General features: G+C 28.8%; 2 protein-coding genes and 2 pseudogenes across 2 annotated transcripts; 3 read left to right on the top strand and 1 right to left on the bottom strand.

Annotated features, from left to right (window-relative positions):
* Positions 1-8,325: 8,325 nt before the first annotated feature.
* LOC126553671 (uncharacterized) lies at positions 8,326-10,534 on the top strand (annotated as a pseudogene).
* Positions 10,535-11,186: 652 nt separating this feature from the next.
* On the top strand, positions 11,187-17,574 carry LOC114127047 (uncharacterized). Its single transcript, XM_050208807.1, is given in 7 exon segments — positions 11,187-11,678; positions 11,680-11,731; positions 11,836-11,930; positions 12,004-12,055; positions 12,058-12,166; positions 12,248-12,369; positions 17,303-17,574. Coding segments are annotated over 7 exon segments (1,194 nt in total).
* A 1,982-nt stretch (positions 17,575-19,556) lies between these two features.
* Positions 19,557-23,700, top strand: LOC126553667 (zinc finger MYM-type protein 1-like). The gene is made up of 4 exons (XM_050208806.1): positions 19,557-19,682; positions 20,932-21,568; positions 21,668-21,946; positions 23,681-23,700. Exons 1-4 carry the CDS (start codon positions 19,557-19,559, stop codon positions 23,698-23,700), a joined length of 1,062 nt encoding a protein of 353 aa, XP_050064763.1.
* A 153-nt stretch (positions 23,701-23,853) lies between these two features.
* Positions 23,854-26,362, bottom strand: LOC126553666 (uncharacterized; annotated as a pseudogene).
* Positions 26,363-26,530: the final 168 nt, after the last annotated feature.

Genomic DNA, 26,530 nt, shown 5'->3' with positions numbered 1-26,530 from the left:
TTGTAACTACTATTATTACAGAAAAAATACACAACAAATTACACAGAACAAAAAATGATCGTAATAAATATCGGTCGATGTACGTAGGCCGTAGCGCATATAACACACTGAATACAAAACATACAGCAGTGTGTGTTTTACAACTGATAGATTAGATTACAGGAAAATCATTTAGTACCTACCTAATTATAAATAATAATCGAAATATGCTATTACTCGATATCGCAAACACGGTTATCGACGGCCGATCTGTCTCACACATGCAACATGTAATATGTATTGGTGCGCGGAAATTTTATTTTTAGTTTCTATTGCGAACGCGACTCCCTTGATAATAACAGGCGACGCCTCTGAGAGCCGCGACGCACAGGTTGAATAGGGGTATTCAAAAACCAGGGGTGGTCAGGGGCGCCGAAAGTTGGTTTTGTCTATGACAAATGTCATAGATAAATTAGTGGGTGGGCGGGTGGATCGTGAGTAGTATATAATAGACAGTTCTGAAACATATCCCCATGATCCCATGACCATTGCTGACCCGCTGAGCCTTACTAACCCCGTAGACCCCTCCGCCCACTACGTGTGTGACGTATGTTCCGCATGACCCATACCGCCCTGTTCCGCATGACCCATACCACCCGATCCACTACGTGTATGACGTATTTTTACACCGCTGCTCCCTGACCATCATGTACCCTCGCCTCTTGCCGCAGACCTAGCCACTACGTGTGTGACGTATTTTTACACCACCGCCGTGGTTATCAAATTATCAATTACGCTTATCATATTATTGTACACGTACCATATTACCGTACATGCACCATATTATTGTACATACACCATATACGCGACCGACACCATATTATTGTACATGTATTCGGGGCTGGTACAGATTTCCCGATTTTGATAACAGCGAGATATCACCAAAATCAAATTTCGGGAGATCGGAGTACCAACCTTAGAAAAATAAATTTCCCGTAATAAAAAAAAGTTTTTTCGAATAACCGGTATTGCCAACAAAAAATTACGAAAATCCCTATTTAAAAAAGCTTAAAACCTAACTACCGCTTATCAATTATAACTACAGGTTATCAATTCTAACTTTAAAAAAATTACAAAATAATTTACATAATAATTTTTTTAGTTGTATCCATCAGAACATTAATATTAGCAGTAGCGTAATTATGTAGGCCTCCCAAAAAAAAGGTATCAGAATGGAATTTTGTATCTTTATCAATTAATTATATATTATAATATATTATTATACATTATATAAAATAACATTATCTTTATCATCTATTTACCATAAAATGAGTTTTAAGACTTGTGTACAAACCGACCTCTATGCAAAATTATATGCAAAAACGGTTTACCGTGAAAACTGACATTTTCGCAATTTGGGAAATCACGTTTAGGTACCAGCTGTTTCCGGGAAAACCGTCATAGATAGGACAAAAATCATTAGAGGTAAAATTGATCCCCGTAGGGTACTTTGTAAGTTTTAAATTTAGATTTTACGAAAACGTGTTGTTTAAGTGGCATATAAACAAATAGTTCAAAAAAATTATAACTTAAAACATTAAACAGACGTATACCATAAGGAAACGTATGGTTATACGAAAAATAACTTTATGTGTTATTCAACTTTTTGCTTAGGTACTTCGACCATAGACCCTTTTTAAATTTTCGTACGCTAAAATACCAGAATCTCGAGTTTCAAAGTGATCGATCGAAAATTTAAAATCCAAAAAACACGTTACTACGTAATTTTCTAAGTACAAAAAACATACGAAAAATCATAACTCCCGAACCACAAGTTGCATAACGTCGATCTCGGAACCCATCGATTCGGCGCAAAGTCCTCTATAATATTCAATTACAAAAACGGTAATCTTAGTGCCCATTCCAAAAAAACCGAAAAAAATGTAAATTTTGAACTTTTGAAGCCCCAAATTACAGGGAAAAACGGCTTCTACGGTCTCGACACAAGACGCCAAATTTGATCACCGACCTTCAAACTACCCAGTTCCCGAGTTTCAGAAACATTGTACAAAAATTAAACATTTTCAAAAATACACCTAGGGGGCGTGTTCAAAGACCCTCGACTTCGGGAATGCGTCTTAGAAGAGCCTAAACCAAAACGTTTGGTGAAGCAATGGTCCCCCTAAGTTGAAACCTGTCCGAAAAATACTAGATTGTCTAGATTACCTACCTATTTGTGTATTTATATTATATTAAAATGCATTATTTGTAATTAAGGTGATTGGTTTTGAATGAAGGAAAACGATTTTTGTTATCCGACAGCTTAGATTTACTTTTAAACTTTCAAACGATAAGTAAATAAGAATGTTCGCTGTGGATGAAGGACTTAGTATTTTAACAGAAGCAAGCTGCAAATGGTATTGTGACTAAAATTTGAACCTCTGTACTTGACTATTTTATAGTTTTATGCAGTTATATGTTTATTTTTTTATGCATACATAATAACTTAATTTATGACAAGTCTCAAAACCTTTAACGCTGAACAATAGGTATAGTAATTACAAAATAACAAGGGTAAATATTATGTTTTCTATTCAGAATTATTGTGGTCGTCCATTTGCGGACGATATTAATCACACATAAGAGAACGAGAAATTGTGAACCCAAAACTTTATCGGTAGAGAAATTATGAGGATTCCATTTAAGTGGTCAGTGTAACAAATCTTCCAGTAGTTAAATATATAGCTTTCAAAAAGCATAAAAAAACCAAAAAACAATACAAAATTTGCTTTATCAATTATTATAGATTATAGATTAGTATGACCATGGTTGTATATAGTTTTAGAAGGTTACCATTTCAAATCTTAACCAATATTTGAGGTATTAATTTATTTTTTATTTTTTTAATTTCATGATAAAGAAAAAATGATTATTATCAATTTTGATATTTTTGATTTAATTTTTAAGTATTTAAAGTATTTTACATTTTTTTTTTGTTTAATTGAATAATAATTTCACTACAGTGTACAGTATACAAATTTCAAATCTAAACAGTTCTCCTTAGATGTGGTTTTTGTAAGTCGTTCATAGTTATTGGCTATTGGTTATCATTTGTGTATTCTGTAGATTTTATATACTATTGAAGTACACCTACTCTATAAGCACTTACAGACAGCACAAATAAAATGTGAAAGTATGACCTATGGTCAAAGTTTTAAAGAACAACGTGCGACAGCACGAATAAAATCGGCAGTATTACCTATGGTCAAAGTTTTAAAGAACAACGTGTGATAGCACGTTTAAAAAATGACGTACAGTTAAGTACAGTTAAGTCAACGAATAATGTTGAAATATCTCAAAAGCTCAAAAGCATACAAGACACAAGAACAGTCGTCCGTCGTGTTCGAGAGCTGTTAAGCGAGTTAGTCGTTTCTCGTACTTTGTGAATCGTAATGGTAAGAGTCGTCTGGGTGGGGTGGGAAACTGGGAAAAACGTCTCGTAAAAACCGTTACAAAACAGTAAACACAGCAATAGAATGCTAAAAAGGTGGGAATTAATAAATACAATAAATAATTATATATTTGTATTTCAAGGCGGTTTATTTATGAATACTGCATTCTTGGTTGAAAAATTTGAACTTATTTGAGGTGAAGTAGGTTATCTAGAAGTAATTTTCTGAAATTCTTGATAGTTTTTTTTTTTTTTAATTTTGGAATAAATTGTAAAAACTCAGTAAATATGTTAAATCTGTATGGAATTGATTTTAGTAATTACTTATTCATTATTTAGTTGCAACTCCAAAAATGATAGTGCTACCTAGAGATTTTACATTCTGAACAATTGAAACAATTCATCACTGATTTCAAATTTAAATTAATCTTAAGTTCTATACTTAGAAGAAGCGCATCAATAGAGATGCAAAAGGAGCATGCAGTTGGCTACAGAAAAAACATTGAAGAGCAAACAATAAAAAGTCAATAGTATTGTAAAAATATATTATGTTCAATAAATATAATAAAGTATGTTGTACTTTTTCAGCATAAGTATTGGAATTAAATAAGTTTATACCTACTCATCATGGTTATTTTTACCAAAAATTAATTCAATGTTAGAAAAATTTGAAAAGTAAAAAAGCAAACTAACAGAGAATCATTGTTCATATTTTAAACAATTTTAACCTACACCTATATTTCTGAAAAGGGGGCAGTAAATTTATCACTGCTCACATAATATGCATGTACATGTTATATTGATAGTCTCTTAAGAGGCCGTTCTGGTAAAACTGAAACGTATACAACGGCCGAGAGAACGCGCTGTTAGGTGTTTTCGGGATCCGCAAGCACGCGACGTTTTAACCACGCCCATTACTAGTAGTCGGCGCCCGGCGGCCGGCCGATGATTTTGTTTGTTCGGGAGCCACGTTTATTATTATCTGAACCTTTGCCTATGACGGATCGCGCGTAAATATACACGTAAATGGTAAATGCAGCTGTAATAACCGCGGCTACCTAGTACCCATGCGATTTATGTTTAATACATTATTAGATACTTACTAATTATTTTAAATGATAGTAAAATATGTTACATTCCAATAAGCGATAACAATGTACATATTAATTATTTTGTAATAATATATAATTGATTGAAATACAACTTAATACAAATTAACTATTATATCATTAGACATTTTTTTAACAATTTATATATCATTAAATAAGTATTAGTATTCATAGATAATAGATTAATAACATGAAATACCTAAAATACAAGAATATATATTTCTTTTTAATGAAATGTGATATTATGTACAAATTATCTAGGTATGTAAAAAGGTTACAATTACGTATACCTATTATTATTATAATATAATAAGTAATAACATAAAAAGTATAACACTATAAGTACGTACTATTGTACGTATTTATTTTAATGCCATAATAAAAAACCATTTGTAACGATTTAATAATAATAAATAGGTAAGTAACATAATATAGTTTATTGCCGTCAACTAATATAACAGTACAATTAATAAAATATAATTACAATATTATAACCAATATAATTTATACCTAGTTACAAATATAATTCATGTATATTATACAAATTTAAAAAAATAATTTCATTTGATATTAATACATATTTTTATTACTTAAATTTTAAATAAAATATTTTTATATTTAATTTTGATGGTTTCAAACCATTTCATGCTGTAAATTTGGATAAATATTATGGGTTTTATTCTTATAACGTTGAACGTTTTTTATTTCTAACGAGTCTTCATCAAACTCTTTATTTTTAATGTACATGTTTTTATTAGACTGAGATATTAATTTATGAGTAATACTAGAAAAAAAACCCCCTAAAAGCTTTGTACTCCATCCAAAAGTTTTATACAAAAAATGAATATTAATACCTGCATCGATGGTTGTAACTATTAATTTTGCAACAAAGAATATCCCCATTAGCCCCGACACAAAAGTTCCAACTGTCGTAAACCAGCCCCATAATTTGAATAGCTTATCTTCCACCATTTTTCCAAGTGTGTGTTCATCTATCAAATATTTAAATTGTATTCCTTGGTTTACTGTATCATAACCCATGGTCTGTCTAACTAAATTATTTTTGACTGCGTCCACTTCTTGGGAGTATATTATATGTTGTTGGAAAGCTTTCATTGTATCTTTTGTATACAAGCCGGAATTCATTAAAAAGTCTAAATTTTTGTATGCCCATGTCCATGCTGTATTTGGTTTCAATTTTGGTGGCGTTTTTATTTCCTGGACATTAGGGAAAAATCCATACCAATTACCATCTAAATTGAACGCAGGTGGATACATTGAATTACAATTAATTTGTGTTCCATATTTTTGCAAGGTATGTGTTTTTGGAGCCATATAGAATGTATGGTTGTTATACAAGACTGGTAATTCATTATAACATGAGTCTGTTTTAGTTACCTCGACTTTAACTTTTTTGCATTTGATTAAATAAATTATTTCAGCGTGCTTGATGGCCGTGAATCCAGGCCCTCCGCCCATAATATACGCGAACTCCGGAAGATTGTTTGAGGCTAATGTAAGCCTTTGCTGTAATAATTGTCGTTCAAGTGTACATTGCTTTTGTAATAAGTCATTATATAATGTGGTTATTGTTGATTTAAAAAAATTTTCAATGTATACAAATTTTGTATTTACATAAGCAATTAAATCAGTGTTTTGCGGAGAAATGGATTTTGTTTGAAAATTATTTAAAAACATGGCATCTGTAAGAATAAGTAATTGCATGTGTTCGGTTTGAATTACCGGGATTTCACAAGCGAATGTTTTTTTAATTTGTTTGAGAGCAAACACTATTTTGTCTGTCTCTACAATATATGTATATATACTCGAGTTGTCGTTAGTGATCGAGGTAACTAATGATGCTGGACCATCAAATAAAACAACGAAATCTTGTTCTTCGCAATTATAATGATTATTGCTCCATACGGTTTCGCCTTTAAACGTATCAACACCATAATTATCAGATAGTTTCATTTTTGTACCCGACGGAAGAATAAGGGTGTTATCTTTACTATTGGCTATTGCTGTACCTTCTGATAAATTTATTTTATATTTAGCCTGTACTATGGCGTTCTCCCATTCTCCTTTATTAGATTTAAAATTCGTCCCTTTACAATTTCCAAATCTGTCCAGTGATCCTGCTACAGTGTGCGAAACTAATGTTGTTTCATTCATTTGCAAATCCGTTACTATACCCCCTAGAGGAAAAGTATAGGATCGTTTTTGATGAATTTCCCAACATCGAGCATTTCCTAACTCAACAACATCGGAAAAATACCCTCCCTCTACTGATTGTGCATCTTCAAATACCGAGCATCTAGTTATTAAATAATCGACTGATATGAAACACGACTTAAAATGAACAGGATAGGTATCAATCCTCTGTAGTAATTGTATTCTTGGTACCTGTTGTGTTTTTGATGGTACTGGAAAATCGCAGTTGTCCACTTCTAAGCTATCAAATGACGTGACATTTTGAACAGGCCCATCACAATCGTACGCAATGAACTCGGATTCAGTGAAAGGTATAGTTGTAATTATGATAAGTATTATATTTTTGATACACATCATGTTGATCGGGTTTAACCTATTATAAAAGACAAAATTAAACAAATTAACCAAAAAAAATTAATGTTATTAATAAATATTAATAATAACAATATACTATACTTTTTACCTTATACTTATACATTTAAACATAAAACTAAAATTATTATAATTAATATTTAATTATAATTAAAATATTTTAAAATAATATATATTTAATGTACATATTTGTAAATTTATTTTAAATATTACACGTCAACCAACGAAATTGGGGCGAAATAAATAATTTATAAAATCTTATTTAAAAAAATCTATTTTATTTGTAAAGTATATTTAATTTGTTCATTATTAAAATATAGTAACAACCAAAATATAGGTTATATTATATAAGTACACTAAACGACATAATTATTAAAAAACATGCATTTGATTTATAATTTTAATTTGTAATTTGTTATATTTGTTATTTCTTGGTTTTGCTATTTTTTTTACTATTCAGTAAGAATATATAAATGTATGAGTTTTAGTGCATATTCTGTATACGTAATGTTGGGTATAATACAATAAGTATTCAGGCTTACTTGAAAATAGCCGTAACGCTGGTCTGGAACGTGAACTGATTTGATGCTTGTTGCTTTGATTCCTATACTGTGAATCTTCGGAGCTCCAGGAATGTAGAAAAAGTAGATTATGTACTTGTAATAAATTAACACTTTTTTTATTCGACAAAAATGAATGACAACGCGTAGAAACGATTTGAGATTATAAGCAAAGTATGGCAAAACGAATATAATAGGCCAGTATGTGTGCAAGAGACTGATGTACACGCCTAAGTGGACACTGGAACACTCGATATGAGATGATCTGTTTGGAGGGACTATTTATATACAATTTGCAGATAGCTGCTTTAATCATTGGTGTGTTGCTATTGTTATCATATGTTAATGTTTGTGTAGCTATTTAAATAATATTCTATTTAATTTTCAAAATAATTATGATATATCCTAATGTCATTAAATGTCATTACACTATTTAACCTTATCGAAACTTTTAAAAATGTTTGAATACAGTTATTAAATCACTAGCAATATATTTAATTTTAAGATATCAATAGGAAGTCTAAGGTCCTAAACTTATTAATTTAGACCAATTATAGATATGTCATGTATGATTATGCTTGTCTTTTTATGACAACCATTTTTACAATTATTAATCTTAGTATAATATGCGCGTAATATAAAAATATAATATTATAATACGCGTTTAATATTATACGCGAGTGAACACGAATCGCTGTTATACTTTTGTCGTTTTGTCATTTCGTGCTCATCATATTTTTTTTAACGTAAAATGGATCCATCGAAAAATAAAAATCGATATCAATCAAAGAAGTTATCGAAAAAAAAAATCTGAGTTCTCGAATGAGGGACCTTTTTGGTATTCGCAGACAAAACAAGTATTTAAATAAAACATAAATAATTTTTTTAATAATTAAATAAGATATATTTTAATCTAACTTATATTATTTTATTTTAATTCAAGGGACAATACTGAAGTAATCGAACCTGTTGTGGAACCCATGTTTTTAGGTGCTGATAATCAACCACCATGTTCGTCAAGGGAAATAATAAGGTAAACTTTAAATCTTTTATGTATATTATACATTTTTTATCTTTAAATAAATATAAAAAAAAATTGCTTTCAATAATTTTGACCATGCCAACAAATAATAAATAGTTTATAAATAATTAATTTTTATTTTAATTCAAGGCACAATTTTGAGGTAATCGAACCTGTAGGAGAACCCTTTTTCCTAGGTGTTGATAATCAACCACCATGTTCGTCAAGGGAAACCATCAGGTAAACTTAAAATCTTTAATGTATTATACATTTTTTAAATGATTAAATGCATAGGCGAAATGTAGGGAGCCAATTTAGAGTATAACTTCAAATGCATCATATAAAAAAATATGCCTATGTATTTTTTTTTATAATTTTAATTAGTTTTTAATTAGGTATATTATATAATATATATAGCTTATTTAATTTTTTAGTAGTAAAATAACCAAATCGGAAGACACTGAAGTTAATGATTTGATTACTGAAGAAACCTTATACAGCCATGATTTTTCTGAACAATCTAAATCTAGTAATCAATATGTTGAGTATGAAAACTCCGGTAGACGAATAGTAGATATGAATTACGTTTTTTATCAAATTAAAAATAGTAATCACAAAGGACCATTTGGTTGTTCATTTTTAAATATGACGTTTATTTCTGAAAAAAAACATGGATTAAGATCAACTTTTAAGTTTAAATGCGATATTTGTAATATTATTATGATTATTGAATCGGAAAAATCGAAACCGGAAACTTATTTACCAATTAACGAAGCCGCCGTTAGCGGATCAATATCAGCTGGAATTGGATTTACGCAACTGTCTGAATTGTGCGCGACAATGGATATTCCATGTATGGCGTCATGTACTTTTGTATTAGTTCAAGGATTTATTAACAATAGAATTCACGATGTAGCAGAAGCACAAATGAAAATCGCCGGTGACGAAGAACGTCGTTTAGCAATAGAAGCTGGAACAGTAGATGTTGACGGAATTCCTATGTGTACGGTTGTCGCAGATGGACAATGGTCTAAGCGTAGTTACAAAACTAAATATGACGCATTATCTGGAGTGGTAAGAAATGTAAATATACCGATTGTGTACATTTTAATATTACATTATTAATTTCAGGCAACAATAATTGGTTATAGATCAAAAAAAATTTTGTTTGTGGGTATTAGAAATCGGTTTTGTATAATTTGCCAGAGAGCAAAAAATAAAAAATTACAACCACCTGAACACACATGTTTTTTAAATTGGAAAAGGGGTGCTACAAGTATGGAAGCTGATGGTATTGCTGACGGTTTTAAACAGAGTATACAAATGCATGGTCTAAAATACAATAAGCTAATAGGTAAGCTACTATCTACGTTTTTAAATCGTGCATATTTTTCAACTATATAATTTTAGTTAATTCCTAATAAATATATGAAAAAAAATTGTCTAGGAGACGGAGATTCTAGTGTTACAAAAAGACTAGCTGAAATAATGCCTTATGGCCCTAGACTACCTGTCATAAAAATAGAATGTCGCAACCATTTATTGCGAAATTATGGAACAAAATTAGTAGCTCTGACGTTAAATACTAAGTATCCGATTTCGTTGAGAAAACATATAAAATCAAACATATTACGATTTAGATTTTCAATAACTAAGGCAATTGAATATCGTAATAGCTTACATGGTCAAACAGACAATCAAAAATCAGTAGGCAAGTTAATTATTATAATTATTATTTATTTATTTATTTATTTTTGATAAAATTATAAATTAACATTATTATTGTGTTAAACATTACATACATTATTATTTAAGGATTACGAAAAGATATAAATAACAGTTTTCGACACATTTTGGGTGCCCATGATCGATGTGAATCATACTTTTGTAAGGGTCCACAAGCAAATGAAAAAAATATGATCGAAGATGCCGAAAGATCAGGGCTTGTGAGCGAAGTATCCCAAATAATATCTCGTTTAGTAGCGAATGTTGATACTTGATAGTTTACTGATGAATGTTGACAACAACGTGTGTGAACAATTCAATAGTGTAATTAATAAATATTTAGCGGGTAAACGAATAAATTACTCTCAAAGAAATTCATATAATGCTCGAGTTGAAGCTGCGGTTATATCATGCAACTCAGGTGGAAAGTTTCTTCGGTTAATGCATAAAAATATAGTCAATGACATAAGTCCAGGTGAATAGTATATTAGTATGGCATTTTTATATATTATTATTCTAAACAAATAGTTATACCTAATATTCAAATAATATAATGATAATGATATATTATTAATTACACTTATTATTTTTACTAAAACTAAAATGATGATATTATTATATTATTATATTATTATGTACTAGTACATGTTACTACTACTATAAATATATAATGTGTACCGAGTATAATATTATAATAGCCAATAGGTATACATTGTTATAATTCGTATATTATTTACACGAATCATTTACACAAAATGTATATTTTTTCTTTAGGAGAAATAGGAAAAAAAATGCTTGCTTCTAGTGAAAAGAAAAGATGTCGGCCAAAATCAAAAAAACTTCTTTTTACCGGAAATTCGGAAAAAAGGAATTATAATGGCCCGGATAAAGATTATGGTTTAGCTGAACCGTTGCCAGAAGATGGTATTTCAAAAGAAGTATTAGAAAAAACAAAAAAAGATTTCATAAATGCATTACAGTTGAACAGTGAAGAACGAACGGCCATCGAAGAAAAAACAAGAGACCAGGCCAATTCTCAAATTTGGCATGTTGAACGTCGAAATCGGCTTACAGCTTCGAATTTTGGTCGCGTGTGTAAACTTCGACCAACAACATCATGCAAAAACACGGTTTATGACATTTTATATAGGAAGTTTTCTTCAAACGCGACTAATTATGGTAAAGATACTGAACCAGAAGCTATCGTCGCATTGGAAAACCAATTAAAAATTAAAGTGAATCCATGTGGATTGTGGACTTATTATTGATGAACATTTTCCTTATTTAGCTGTTTCTCCTGGTAAAATATATTAAAGTACTTAATTACAAAAATATAAACGAAATTTAATAAAATTTAATGAAATATTTATTTATTTTTTATTATTTTTTTTTTAATATCTATAGACGGTATTGTCGATGGCGATTTTATTGTTGAAATTAAATGTCCATTTGGAGTAAAAGACACTAAGACATTTTTAGAAGCTATAAACAGTAAAAAGGTGTGTAGTAAAACAATTATTTTATTATTAAAATATGTAAAATGTTCTTATTGCAATACTTATTTAATTTCAGTTATCCTTCTGTCGTCTTAGTAACAACGGGAAAATGGAATTGAAATTAGATCACAACGAAATTTTTGCTATTTTGTTGTTTATTCGGAAAATTGGATAGAAATTCAAACAATTAGTTTCGATGATTCTTTTTGGAGCGAAAAAATGATTGAAAAGTTAAAAGTGTAATTTAACTTTAATTTTTAGATTTATGTAGTAATTGGATTTTGATGTAAATATATAAACATAACAAATTTTATTTTCAGTTTTTATACAGAATGCTTACTTCCAGAAATTGTCAATCCCCAGTACGGGAAAAGACTGTTGGTTGATGATATTATAGACCCTGAACATATTTTGGAAAATATAAAAAAAAAAATCAAAAATATTAAAGTAACAATTATACTAATTATATTTAATTAATAACTAGATAGATTGTCATTTGTCAATATAATTATTCAATAAATAATTTAAAAAAATTTTGAATGCATATTAATGCTATCTGTGTTCTGTAATTATTTTTTTCATATCTTGAATTGGCTTCAATAGGACATAAGTTTATATAATATATAATCAATCAATAATTAAATAAATTATCTGTGATAGATGTATTTATACTAAAAATTAATATAATATGTACAAAATTTGGCTTTATAGTTTCTATAAACACTTTATATAATTAAGGATTTAAGTCACTTATTATTAAATTATTATAAGTTCTCGAATTATGTAATTAAGTTATGCATTAATTTTTTTCATATCTTGAATTGGCTTCAATAGGACATAGTTTATAATTATAATCAATCAATAATTAAATAAATTATCTGTGATAGATGTATTTATACTAATAAATTAATATAATATAAAAAAATTGGCTTTATAGTTCTATAAACACTTTATATAATTAAGGATTTAAGTCACTTATTATTTAAATTATTATAAGTTCTCGAATTATGTAATTAAGTTATGCATTAATACGTAGTTGGTTAATTTATTCAACTGGCTTTTATTTATTCGTATGTACCTAAGGTATTTTTCGTCACCTATATAGATTTAAATTCATATTTTATTTTTATGTTCAAATTGATAAAATTAATTTTATAGTACAATTTTCTTTAAGCTTAAAAAAAGAATTATTCAAATCAAATTATAAAAGTGTTATGTGAGTTTATGTAAAATATGATGTGCAGAATAATAATAATATACGAAATATAAAATTCGATATCGGTTCTATGAAAAAAATAAAACAAGATTTAGATATTGTATTATTCTGTCATCAATATTTAATTGTTTTCGTATTGTGTATAATAATTATTTATAGACAGTGAGCGGCTCAGCCGCGATATGAAAACCAGTTTTGACCTATGGTGTGGTATGGCTGCAATAGTGCGCGGGGTGGTGGTATGAACGTTGTTCTCGAACGCTGCCGCTATACTAAGCAGAGCAGCACATGACGACTGTAAATTTCTAAATTTCTTACAAAAACATGCTTTCGTACTTCCCATTTTCCTCAGCTCTCGTTAGTCGTAGAAACATAATTTTTCACCAAAATAATCCTGAGAAGTTCTTCTAGATAACTACGTTCCAGTTTTTTGATATCTATTTTTGTCTATTTTATATAATTTTTCAAAAATTTGAAAAAAAATGAAAATTTCAAATGCAAATATTATCGGTTTGAAAAAAAAATTTAAAAATCTGGAACGCAGTCACCTAGAAGAACTTCTCAGGATTATTTTGGTGAAAAAATTATGTTTCTACGACTAACGAGAGCTGAGGAAAATGGGAAGTACGAAAGCATGTTTTTACGGTCGAATTTCGGGTACCAGAACGGCCTCTTAATATTGATGATAATGTCTATGTATTATTATTTTATTCAAGGAGCAAAGGATACCCACATTATTATGTATTGAAAATACTACCTATACATAGAACTATGTATTCTTTAAACTAATTGACAATTATGTATTTATTTGAGTGAATAAACTACCTAGTCTAGCACTCTAGCTAATCTGATGGCAGTATCCAAAAGCTATGTGTGTTTACTTCTCATAATCTGAAGTATATTTTTAAATCCAATAAAAGTGGTGAAATGAATAGAGTTAAATAATTCATAAACTTTTTGCTTTTTTAAGTTATATTAACTAATTATTGTAAATTGCATTAACAATAATAATAATAATAATATGTATTTCATATAGGTAATGATATAAAATCAAAATATTTTAAATAATATAAATGTTTTAAAGAAGATACATTAATTAAACATAAGCTCTGTTTTTGAAAGCAGGGATTGTGTTGAAAATGTCTGACATAGATTTGTATTATTATTTAATAATTGTTAACAACTAAGAAAATTAACAAAAACAATTAATAATGATAATAGAACAATTAGTGGTAAAACAAGTTATTGGATCGTTATATAAGCTTAAGCACATTTTAACAGCATAACTTTAAGTTAAGTTAAAGTCTTTAACTTATACTATGGCTTATATACTGACAAAGAGTTTGAACATCTATTAAAACATAATTTTATATAATAATAATGATGTTATAAAACGTGAATCTTATTTAAACTCCAACTAATTAGAAAAAATAATTTTTAAAAATATACAAATAAATTATAAACACTGGACAAGTTGATATAATAAATACATTTTAAACAAAGAGTTTGTCACAAAATTAATTTTAACCAAAAATTAACAATTAAAACACTAGAAATAATTTTAAATGTTAGGAATAAAATAAATTTAAAAAAATATTTTATTTTTGTAATACAAAAAAACCTAAATACTAAAAATATTAATTTTGATAGTTTAAAAGAAAAATATCTAGATACAAAACCAGAAAAAATGTTCAGCGTTTCAAACTAAGTTTTGAAATAATGCTGTTTAAATTTATACTGTAAGCAAGGCTGAAACAGAAATAAAAAATAATAATTCAGTGACCTAGTATTTAATAAAATAATACAAATATAATTTTGTTCATTTTTTTACTAACTAGAATAAGTATGATATTATATTAACAATAAAAATATGTACATAAATATTATACTTATTATAAATTTGAATAATTTGATAAATATGTAAAGAAACTGCCTGTTGCAGCTAGCAATCTGCCATTTCGTTATTATATAAATAATACCTATTACAAGCTATGTACTAAAATACTTGTCTCAAAAAATAATTATGTTTACAAAGTATTTAAAAAGCTATAAACATATAAGCAATAACCAACAACCTCTTTATTTTATTAAGTTGTTTTAGCATTTGATATTGATAAAACATATAAAATAAATAAAATATTTTTTCACACAAACATTTGTGTTATTATAAAGTTACAAAGAAACAAATAAAATTTATTTCATAAAAATTCATTTACTGGATGAATGAACACTATATTTATTGGTTTACTAAATTTTTTGTAATTGAATATGCTACCATTATTCAATAAGCAAAATTTATAATATATAATTTAAACGTAAGAAGAATTTAATAATATTTAAAAATAACTTAATTACACTACCTAAGTTTTCAAATATTTAAATATGCATACACAATTCATTTTTTATAGCTTAGTAAGTTTAAATACTTTCACTAATATTAAAGCTGTTATTCAATTAAAAAATTAAAATTAGAATAGGTACTATAATAATATAATATATTACAATACAATAGTAACCCCTAGTAAGTATTTTAAAAGCCAAATTGCTTATAAAATCAATCTAAACCTTAATATAAATTATATGGTATAAAATAATTTAATCAATGAATTAAAATTAAAATTAAATTAAAATATTAAAATAAATTATTATTAATATTTAAATACAAATAAATGATTAAACTGATTAAAACCTAACTTCACCAATATTAAAAGCTAACTAAACAGGGTTTTATTTCATAGGAGATTAAATTTCTCGGTATGAATTTTTGGAAAAATCACGATTGGTATTAAACTGATATTTAATTTTTTTATTTAATCGCTAGTAAACGATGTGGGAATTGGAATTTTATAGGTTGGTATGAGCCTTTTTTTTTTCTTATCAGGTTCACTGTTATCAGTTTTTATCAAAATCGGGAAATCTGTACCCGTCCCCATGTATTCGAGCCATCACCGTAAATTTCATTTAATAATATTATTTAAAAATAATTTCGTATGTTTCTCCGACCAACATACAATAATCAGTATGTCATCATTAGGGCTAGGATAGTATAGGATTTTGCATTTTTTTTTAGGATTTACAGGACATAGCTTTTCAAGCACAAAATATGATTTGGTCATATATGAGTCCAAATATATTGTTTTTATTTTGCTTTTTTTTGCATTTTTTGCACTTTTACGGATTTAGGGTCATTTTGTAGCATTTTTTCAATTTTACGGGCATTTTTATACTTTTTTGAAATCTAAGTAATATTTTTATACATTTTCATTTATAATGTTTTTGATAAAAGTTTTGAACTTGTAACAGAAATAATATCGTATTCAATATTTCAATAAAATTATAGAGATAATGTGTTAATACTCGCTATCGATAATAAAATCACGTATATTTTACAACAATAATCTTCGATACTGCGAGTTTTTTATAATATTATAATTTAAATAATTTTGTACTGAAATATTAATTAATAATTAATAATTATAGTGCATTTTTATAATATTTTGATATCATTTTTTATCTTTAGAACATTTTTTAAGGTCATTTTTAGGTTATTTTAATGTCATTAGTTATCAGTTACAAGATTATACGGGTAAACCGATTTCCGGTTGTTTTTACTCGGCTGAAAATTGAAATACATAAAACCAAACACCCGAACGAATATCTGATCGAAAAAATTATACGTAAAAAGCAAAATCAGACGCTTGTCAAGTGGCTCGGATTTGATAACACATATAATAGTTGGATAAATACATGCGATGTTAAAGTATAGTGTCAGTAGTAATATAACCATGAACGTGTTCGGAAGTTCTCAAGCTAGTGAAACAAAAAAAAATATTTAAAATCTTGAACAGTCGATCAAATTATATACAAATAAAATTGATAAAATCGAACAAAATAACAAATCTATTCTTGTGCTGGAAGAACAAACAGAAAACCTACAATTAACGTGTATATATATAGTGCAACGTATGAGTAATAGTGCAGCTTCATTAGAAAATATCAGAGAAAATATCGAAGGGGTAAAAAAAATATTTCCTAGCATACAAAGTCATCTCAACACTGTTGAAACTTATATTACAGACAAGTCATAATGCCATCATAGACTTTCAATGCATTTTTGGAGTAAACAACAAATATTTTATTAAGGAAATGTCTATTGTAGACACAGAGACATGGGCGACTCAACACTGGATTTTTAAAAATTCAAAATCTATGCAAGACAGCAAGAGTCAGAAAACTAACAAGTGGCTACTACATAATTTTCATCAGCTATCTATAGATTATGGTGTAATAGAATATGAAGAACTTGACAGAATATTGAATTCGTTAAAGTTTGACTGCATTTACACCAAAGGCGAACAGAAAAAACAACTACTTAAAGAGTATATACCACACGTCGCAGTCATCAACATTGAAGACCTGGGCTGTCCTTGACTGGATCAATTATGTTATGAAGAAAATTTACCTTGTTGTATCTTTCATAAGGACTTAAATTCTAAACAGTGTACAATGTACATTCTATAAAGTGTTTGCTATAAGAAAATGGTTTATAAATAGTTCTTAAAAATTGTATACAATTTATTTAATAAACATGATTATATTATATTTTTAACATTGTTTTATTTATATGCTAACATGCATTTACATAGGTTTTTAAATTAAATATGTATGGGCTTCCATTAACCTGAAACAGAAAAAACATGATTATTAACTTTAATACAGGAAAAAAAAATATTATAAGAAAACATTGTAAACTAACTTAAATATCTAACAAATACAAGGTTTTACATATAGAGTAAATAAATATTATACATTATAAATATGAAAAAATTTAAATATCTAACAATTATACATTATAAATATGAAAAAAACTTAAATATCTAACAATTATACATTATAAAGGGGGGAAATACTGTAAGTTTATACACTAATCTAACTTAAAATAATACTAATACACAGTATTTACAATAATTTCAATTTTATGAGTTGCATTTAAAAAAATATACAAAAATTATACATAATAATCTATCTCAAATATAATATAACAAACTATATAATAAAATATATATACAATATATAAAATCAATAAAAGTAATGTAGAAGGTTCCAGTTCTGTTCTTCATCCAATTTGGGCTAATCGTCCTCTGGTTCATCTCTCCTGTAAAATTAAGACAAAACGTCAGTAAAATAATTTAAATATATATGTATTGTAATAACATACTCTATACTGTAATGTTCGTGGGCTAATGTGTTTATTTTGTCTTCTAACACCACCCTCTTGTCATCGTAACTGTTGTATGTCAATTTTTTTGTCTTGATCGTCACTAGCTGGTGGTTGAACGATCGTATCGATACATTCTCCTTGTGTGCCCCCACTCCAGCTTCACCAAACAAACACTTTCTATGGTCCTTAAGAGTCATATGGTTTTTAACCGCATGAGCTTTGATACCCTTCGCTTTAATTTAATCAATTTGTTATCTAAAGCAACAGCGTTAAGGTTCAAATTATAATTAGTACAATGTTTAAATGTGCATTTGTTAATCAACTTCTGCAATCTTCTCTCACACGATACCAACTCCATCTTCATCTCCTTTCTCTTGGACTGCATAGTCTTCCCTAGAAAAAAAAATTAAAAAAGTTTAATAAGTTTATAAAAGTTTAAAAATACCAAAAATAGCATTGTTCATAAGTTTAAAAAAGTCTTTCTCAAAATCATTCTTAGCCTTTTTCCTCATTTCAGTGTTTAAATTAATGTACTCAGCCAACCAATCCGACTGATTGAACTGAATAACTCTTTGACCTATAAATATAAGAAAAAAAATGTTTTTAAATGAAACTTAAAAATTGCAAATATATTTTTATTTTTACTTTTTCAACTATAAGACCGTTTTTAATAGCCTGCTGTAGGTTCCTATAGTGTATAACATAATTTGTCTTCCTCTCAAATGTCACCATCAATTTTCGCACCTTCGAACCACTTGGCACACTGTTTTGCGGTAGGAAAGGTAAGCATGTAAACAGTTTATTATATGGCACTATGGTAGTGTACATAATATTGTAGTTGTGATAGCTTAAAGAATATTCGAAGAGTAGTTGTTAGTCATTAATCATTATACAATATAAGACATTGGTCATGATACGGGAGAGAATGATTCTATAACAATAAATTGTGGAAAAAGTTCTATTTTTAGTCATACCCGTATACCGCGCCGTCAGTTTTGCGTGTATTCTTATTATTTCTTATCATCTTTTTGATTATACTGTGTATTGTTAATTATTATTATACTGAGCAGAACTGCAGACGCTCATTCATAGGCCATAGCACTAGCTACGCTTTTGTGTTGTAAAATTTGTCGTCGGTTTTGTTTACTCCGTTAACCGTTGTTATTTAACATTGTTTGTTAATTTTTCAACTATGTCGAGTGTTCAAAAAAGAAAGCTAAGTGGCGCAAAATTTAGGAATTTGGCTAAACAAAAGAAGGAAAAAATCAACGATTGCATTTCTAGCTGTAAAAAGTTGGACAATTATTTCAAGGTTAAGGTATGTAATTTTGGAATTTAAATTATTGCTGTTAATAGTATACTTAATTAGGAAAAGTGATTGCTGTAGGTATAATATTATATTTGTTTTCTTTAACTGTTTTTAACTTTCAAGCTTTAGTTTGTTTTTTTTGTTCAAAAATTTGTAATACAATTTTAAAATTTAGTTAAATATTATTGTTTTTTTTTTTTTTTTTATAGGCATTTTAATAATATTTTTTTTTATGTTGAATAAAATAAAACATTTGTTTTGTTTTATATGGTAAAGCAATATGTAAACAGATTTATTCTAAAATACATCTTGGTGAACTTATATAGACTAGTAAACCACCTAACTATTTTAGTGATATAATTATACTATAATAAATACATTGTATTAATCATGTAAGTACTTTGGTAATATTGAACTAGGTATTCTAATAATTTTTTAATTATTCTTAATGCTTTGATATAAAATAAAAATGTTGAACAGGAAAGTCAAATGGTTAATATTCCTACCACAAATGTAGACAATGTGGAAAATGTAAAAACCTTGTAGCTGCCTGGTTGTGAACCTACTGTTAGCACAAGTACAGATAATAATTTGGTAAGTAAATACTAAATAGTCAAAACTTATATAGTTCTATATCTAAGTTTTACTTAAAAGTTTATTTAATGATAAATCAATTGTGCTTCAAATAAAATGTTATTAATTTTATAAGAAATGTAGAGAATTAACATTTATTTGCCATCACATTTTGAACCTGTTAATTTGATACTATTAAAAAAATAAATAATTCTATCCAACAAGCACTAAATTGATATTTACCTTATTAAAATCATATAACAATGTAACTACATGTACATTAATATTTATAAAAAAACATATTTTAAATATATGATAAAAATAAGTTATTGAATAAAACATAATTTAACAAACACTAGACCCTGTGTTAATAATTTATGACTAATAAGTTAGTTAATAAAATTTAATTTTGATGTATTAATTTGTTGAATTATTATTAATTAGTAATATTGATTACTTTAACAGAAAATCCAAGTTACTGGTACAATTATTGATACAGAAAACTATACACAAAATATTCTATTGCCAGGTGGATGTAAAAAAATTGATGAAAGCCACATTGATATTAGTTTGGTAAGTTTTCAATTTTCATTATATATTAATATTGTCTTTTCAGAAAATAATCGTAATTAGGTAACTAACATATAAATTATTTTTATTAAATTCTCTTACCACATGATTTCAGGAAGAAACTGCTGCTGTGCCTAACTCAGACCCTGCCAAATGGAAAATTGATTCAAAATGTATAGACTATTTTATTTTGAATCAACCAATTCATAATGTTAACAAAATAAACTTTAATAAAACTGGACGAAAATGTGGAAAATATTTCAGGAAACTACCTCGTAGTATTTTTACAAGGACATTACATAATGGGCAAACTACCAATAGAGAGTGGCTTTTATACTCTTCATCAGTTAATGCTCTATTTTGTTTTCAGTGCCTTCTTTTTTCTAACAGAAAAAGTAGTCTTGGAAATTTAAAATATGGATTGAAAAATTGGGGTAAATGTGAAGAAAAAGTAAAATGTCATGAAGAAGGCCAAGTACATGGTGAATCAATTAGAATTTGGTTTTCAAGAACACAAAATAGTGGTAATTCAATTGATAAAGTGTTAAACGAAGAAATTAAATCAAAACTGGACTATTGGACTAATGTTCTCCATCGAGTAATTGCAACAATTACTTTTTTGGCTGAAAGAGGACTACCATTCCGTGGTAAAAATAACGAATTTGGTTCAGTACATAACGGCAATTATATGGGGAGTTTAGAACTTATAGCTAAATTTGATCCTTTTTTGTCAGGACATATTTCTAAATACGGTAACAAAGGGAAAGGCAATGTTTCGTATTTATCCTCGATAATATGTGATGAGTTTTTAAGTTTAATGAACAATTTAGTTCTAAAAAAAATTGTTACAGAAATTATTGAAGCTAAGTACTTTTCAATCATAGTAGATTCTACACCAGATATCAGTAAACAAGATCAATTAACTGTTGTAATTCGGTACATTAAACCAAATGGAAATTCTGAAGAAAGATTTTTAACATTTTTATCCGCTGTAGAACATAAGGGAGAGCAAATGGAAGAAGCGTTAATTGATAAATTTAAAGAATTGGACATAGACATAAAAAATTGCAGAGGACAAGCGTACGACAATGCATCAAATATGTCTGGAAAATATAATGGCTTACAAGCACGTATTAAAAAATATTCTAAAAATGCTAATTTTGTACCGTGTGCCGCACACTCACTAAATCTTATTGGGTCAAATGCAGCTGAAATTACCAAAGAAGGAACTCGATTTTTTTATGATTGTCAAATGGTTTACACTTTTTTTTCTTCGTCCACATACAGATGGAATCTGTATGAACAATCAACCAAATCTGTCCTTAAGAACTTATGCATAACAAGGTGGTCATCACGTTATGAAGTGTGTAAAGCACTTTCATTTGGTTATAAAAATATATTACAAGTCCTTCAAGTTTTGTCAGAAGACAAAATGCAACAACCATCAACAAGACACGAGGCTACATCAATAAAAAAAAAAACTAGAAAAACTAGAATTTGTTTTTATGTTAAAAATGTGGACACCAATATTAAATAGATTTGATTCTACAAGCAAAACATTGCAGTCTTCCAATATCGATTTAACTATCGTTGTCCAATTGTATGAATCTTTAGAAAAATATATAATAGATCTTCGAGAGATGTTCAATACCTTTTTAAAAGATTCTCAAGAACTTAGCGGAAAGACTACGTTTTCTTGGGAAGAAAAAAGAAAAAAAAATAGAACAACATTTTATGATGACTCAAATTCTAATAATACTGTTCACATAGGACAAAATAAAATGAAGAAAGATATTTTTTATGTGATAATTGATACGTTATGTTCAAATTTAAATGAACGAAAGGCAGCTTATAAAGGTATAAATAAGAACTTTGGTTTCCTAATTAACCTGAATTCTTTGGATACTTTAAGTGTACGTCAACATGCATTGAATATTGTAAATGTATATACAGACGATTTAGATTTATCATTTGCTGAAGAAATTATTCAATTTAAAAAAATTACTGAAACATTTGATAATAATGATTTATCTATGGATGGGCTGTTAAAAAAATTGTCTAATTCTCCATTAAAAGCTACTTTCCCTAATGTTCTCATCATTTTAAGAATATTTGTTTGCATGCCTTGCACCAATGCTAGTGGGGAACGTTCATTTTCAGTGCTTCGACGTGTTAAAAATTATTTAAGATCCACCTTATCTCAAGATAAAACAGCTTCTCTTTCATTGTTATCGATAGAAAATGAGATGCTTAGAAGTATTGATTGGACAAATATTATACAAGAGTTTGTGAACAAAAAAATAAGAAAAAAAATATTTTAAATACAATAAATTTTAATTTTATTAATTTATTTGTCATTTATTTTTTTAATAAAGTTGAATTTATTGTTAATAAAGACACGTTTATTATTATAAATCAATGTTTAATATATACTCCATAAATACTTACAAATACAGAAGGTTACTTAGGTACTATTTATTAGTTAGGTAATTAAATAGAAAGATGTTACGATATAAATATTTTATCTTCCAGTACTATTAAAAAAAAAAAATCATTGATCCAAATAGGTAATTAATAATTAGTAAAATAAGAAAATTTTTAAGTTGCTATAATATTTGTATGAAATAAAAATAATTAACTTAAATAGCAAGCGTTGCGATGACATTTTTTTTAAGTTGTTCATACTTCAGAATTCATTAATTAATATTTAATATACTAGGGGCGCAAACTAATTGTGCACCCCCATATATTATCCTTTAATGCGCCCCTGATTACATAGAGCTTGTCGGTATTTTCCAGAGAGATGACAATGATCTGCAACCTTATGATTTTCGTATGTAAAGTTTATCTTGCATAAATTACAGGCAGTACATGTATCATGTGACTGCCGTTGTTCATCCGTGAAAACTATAGGTTTATTGGTTTTCAATAATTTTTCAATTTTTATCGCTAACTCGGTCACTGTTTCAATAAAATGTTTCGCCACGTCCGTCTTACTCTCGCTTCCTCTGTATATCACTGGTTCTTTCGTTATCTCTTACTCATCCAATAATTCCGCCGGTACGTCGTCGCTCGCCTTCACAGTGAGTCCATAACTCATTGCTTCGTGCTTATGTATTATCCTCGTGTTGTGTCCTTTGTCTTTGTCAGTCTTCATCAATATTGTCTCAAAATCTGCATAAATTACTATGGGATGTCTTTGAGTCTTCTTCCACGCTTCAAATTGTAGGCACTCCACCTCCTTCGGCATCTCCGGTAGAATCAGCTTGTGCACCCCGCAAATAAGTTTATGATGGTCCAGGGCCTCCTGCCTGCTCAGCTTGTATTTTAAATTTCGGTTGTCGAAACTGGTAAAACACCTTTTACAAAACTCGACACGCCCATCATGTCCGGTTTTTTGTTTACGTATGAGCCGGGAAAAATTTGAAATGAACGTATAATGCGAGTTGTCACAGTCCGTTACTAGCAACAGGTCAAAATGATCGGCCTTCTCTTCGTCGGCTACTCGCAGTGGGTAAAACTCATACGTCGGGTACTTACGAGGCGGTTGGAACTTTTTGTCTAGACCGTATACATTTATTGACACGTTAATATTATTTTTTTCAAATTTCGGTATATCTGAGAGAGGTGTAGGGAAGGTGATGCAATCAAAATTATATTTATCTTCATGTTGCCTGTAATTTTCTCCGACACGATATACCGGCGGCTTCGTCACATGCCTCGTGAGAATCGCCCACTTGAAACAATACCGGTCTACGTTCTGTGGGTTGATAGTCGCCCGCTTCCTGTCGATATACACCGGTAACTCTATATACGATGATCCGCCAATCGGAGTATATTTGTATACCGCCAGCAACAGCCCATCGATCGACTCCAAAGTAAAACCGCTACCTCTCCCACTGTACTCATATTTCTCTTTCATCAACTTCATATACGCTATCTCTACAATCGTTCTAATATCACTGTCAGAAAAAATTTCAACCGCCATTGTCTTGAACGCTCTATTCTCCGACGAATTTGCTACGTTCGGCCGGTTATAGGTCGCCTCAAGTTTCAAATTAAATTTAATCGCATGGTGTTATACATGCGTTTTCAATAAATTTATTAGCTCAAGTATAAGTGGACGGAGAAAGTCAGAATAATTTCATTATTAATATTTTTAATGTAGTACCACACGATCCTCCTATTTGCGGACGACGAATTTCATTAAACCCGGGGGATTTAACGAGATCCATACGTGCCTTCTTCGTTCTAGCAGCCGACACGATATTGGCCGTCGAAACGCGTTTACCATTTTCATCAGTAGTGAAAGATTCTTTAACAAAAAAAAAAAAAAAAGATCTAATTAATATCTATTGCGTTAAATTTAATGTTGAATCTATTAAATTTCTAATTAACATCGCGTCTGATAAATAAAATCTACTGATGTATTTATTGTAAAAATTATTACAAGTGATGAATATAACTATGGGACTTATAATTTAATAAAACTAATTTAATGACACATAATTTTAAAAATTTATTTTAAATCTTACGATAATATTTCTCAAAAAAATAATCTACGGAGGAAAAATCAGTGGGTCTTTTAAAAATCTAATAAATTCAGCGCTAATAAATAAAATTAACCTGTATCGGCGTCTTGCATTTCATATGCATCCATTGCGAACATACAACTATCATCTTCAGTTAACACGTAAGAACCGCCAGCCGGGACATCCGGTACAAAAATTTGAGGCGCTATTTGAATCTGCGTGGTGGTAGGAGGCGCGAACTGTATCACGCTTGGTCGTGTTTGCTGATCGATGATCGGTACAGAAGGCAATGGTCTCGTTAATGATACCTTGGGATAATAATTCTAAATTAATAATATAAATTATTAAAAATAATATTATATAAATACGTACTATGAAGATTTTTTTGATGTCTTTTAAGATGTGACTTGTATTTAAATGTCGTTTGGCAAATAGTGCACAGGAAACGTATACCGGTGTGTGTTTTTTGGTGTGCCACCAAATTATGTTTCATGTTAAAAACTGACTGACACTGATCGCAATTAAACACGATGTAAATGTTTAAGATAAAATGGATGAAAATAAAGTGTTTAAACACTTGAAAAAAATTACACTGAGAAAAATTGATAATACTGTTGTGCAAGGACTGTGAAAACACGGAGAGAGCAAAGGCAAAGTAAACGCTATAGATGTCTAGAACAGACTGATTGTACATCGGTCGACAACGGAGCAAGTGTCTTAGCATTTGCGGTGATGAAGACAAATTAAACCAGGGCTAGGTAAAATATTAATTGGAAATTTACCATGATAATTGTGTACATCGCTATAGATTTTTTATTATTTTGGGTATCAATGTATTGGACAGAGTTTCATTACCGATTCTAGAAACTGACCTGCGCCTGTTGAGCACAATAGAACGAAAGACCGGCTAGGACAGGCCATTCCGTTAACAATAGAACATGTTATATAACCAGGGCCGCAGCCACACATTATTCTAGGAGGGGCATGCTCTAATTTTGCCGCCTCTCTTTCCATCACTCAGCTACAATAATTTACATATTTTTCCGCCCCTAAAAATTTGCCGCCCGGGGCAAAAGAACCCCCTAGCCCCCCTCCCCCTAGCTGCGGCCCTGTATATAACGCATACCGTGCCTTCAACAATAATAGTGTTGTTTACGCAGCATTTGACAAAAATTATGATTA

This window comes from Aphis gossypii, unplaced genomic scaffold, assembly GCF_020184175.1.
Source record: "Aphis gossypii isolate Hap1 unplaced genomic scaffold, ASM2018417v2 Contig00298, whole genome shotgun sequence".
In the NCBI taxonomy this organism is placed as follows: domain Eukaryota; kingdom Metazoa; phylum Arthropoda; class Insecta; order Hemiptera; family Aphididae; genus Aphis; species Aphis gossypii.
This window is presented reverse-complemented; position numbering and strand designations above follow the sequence as displayed.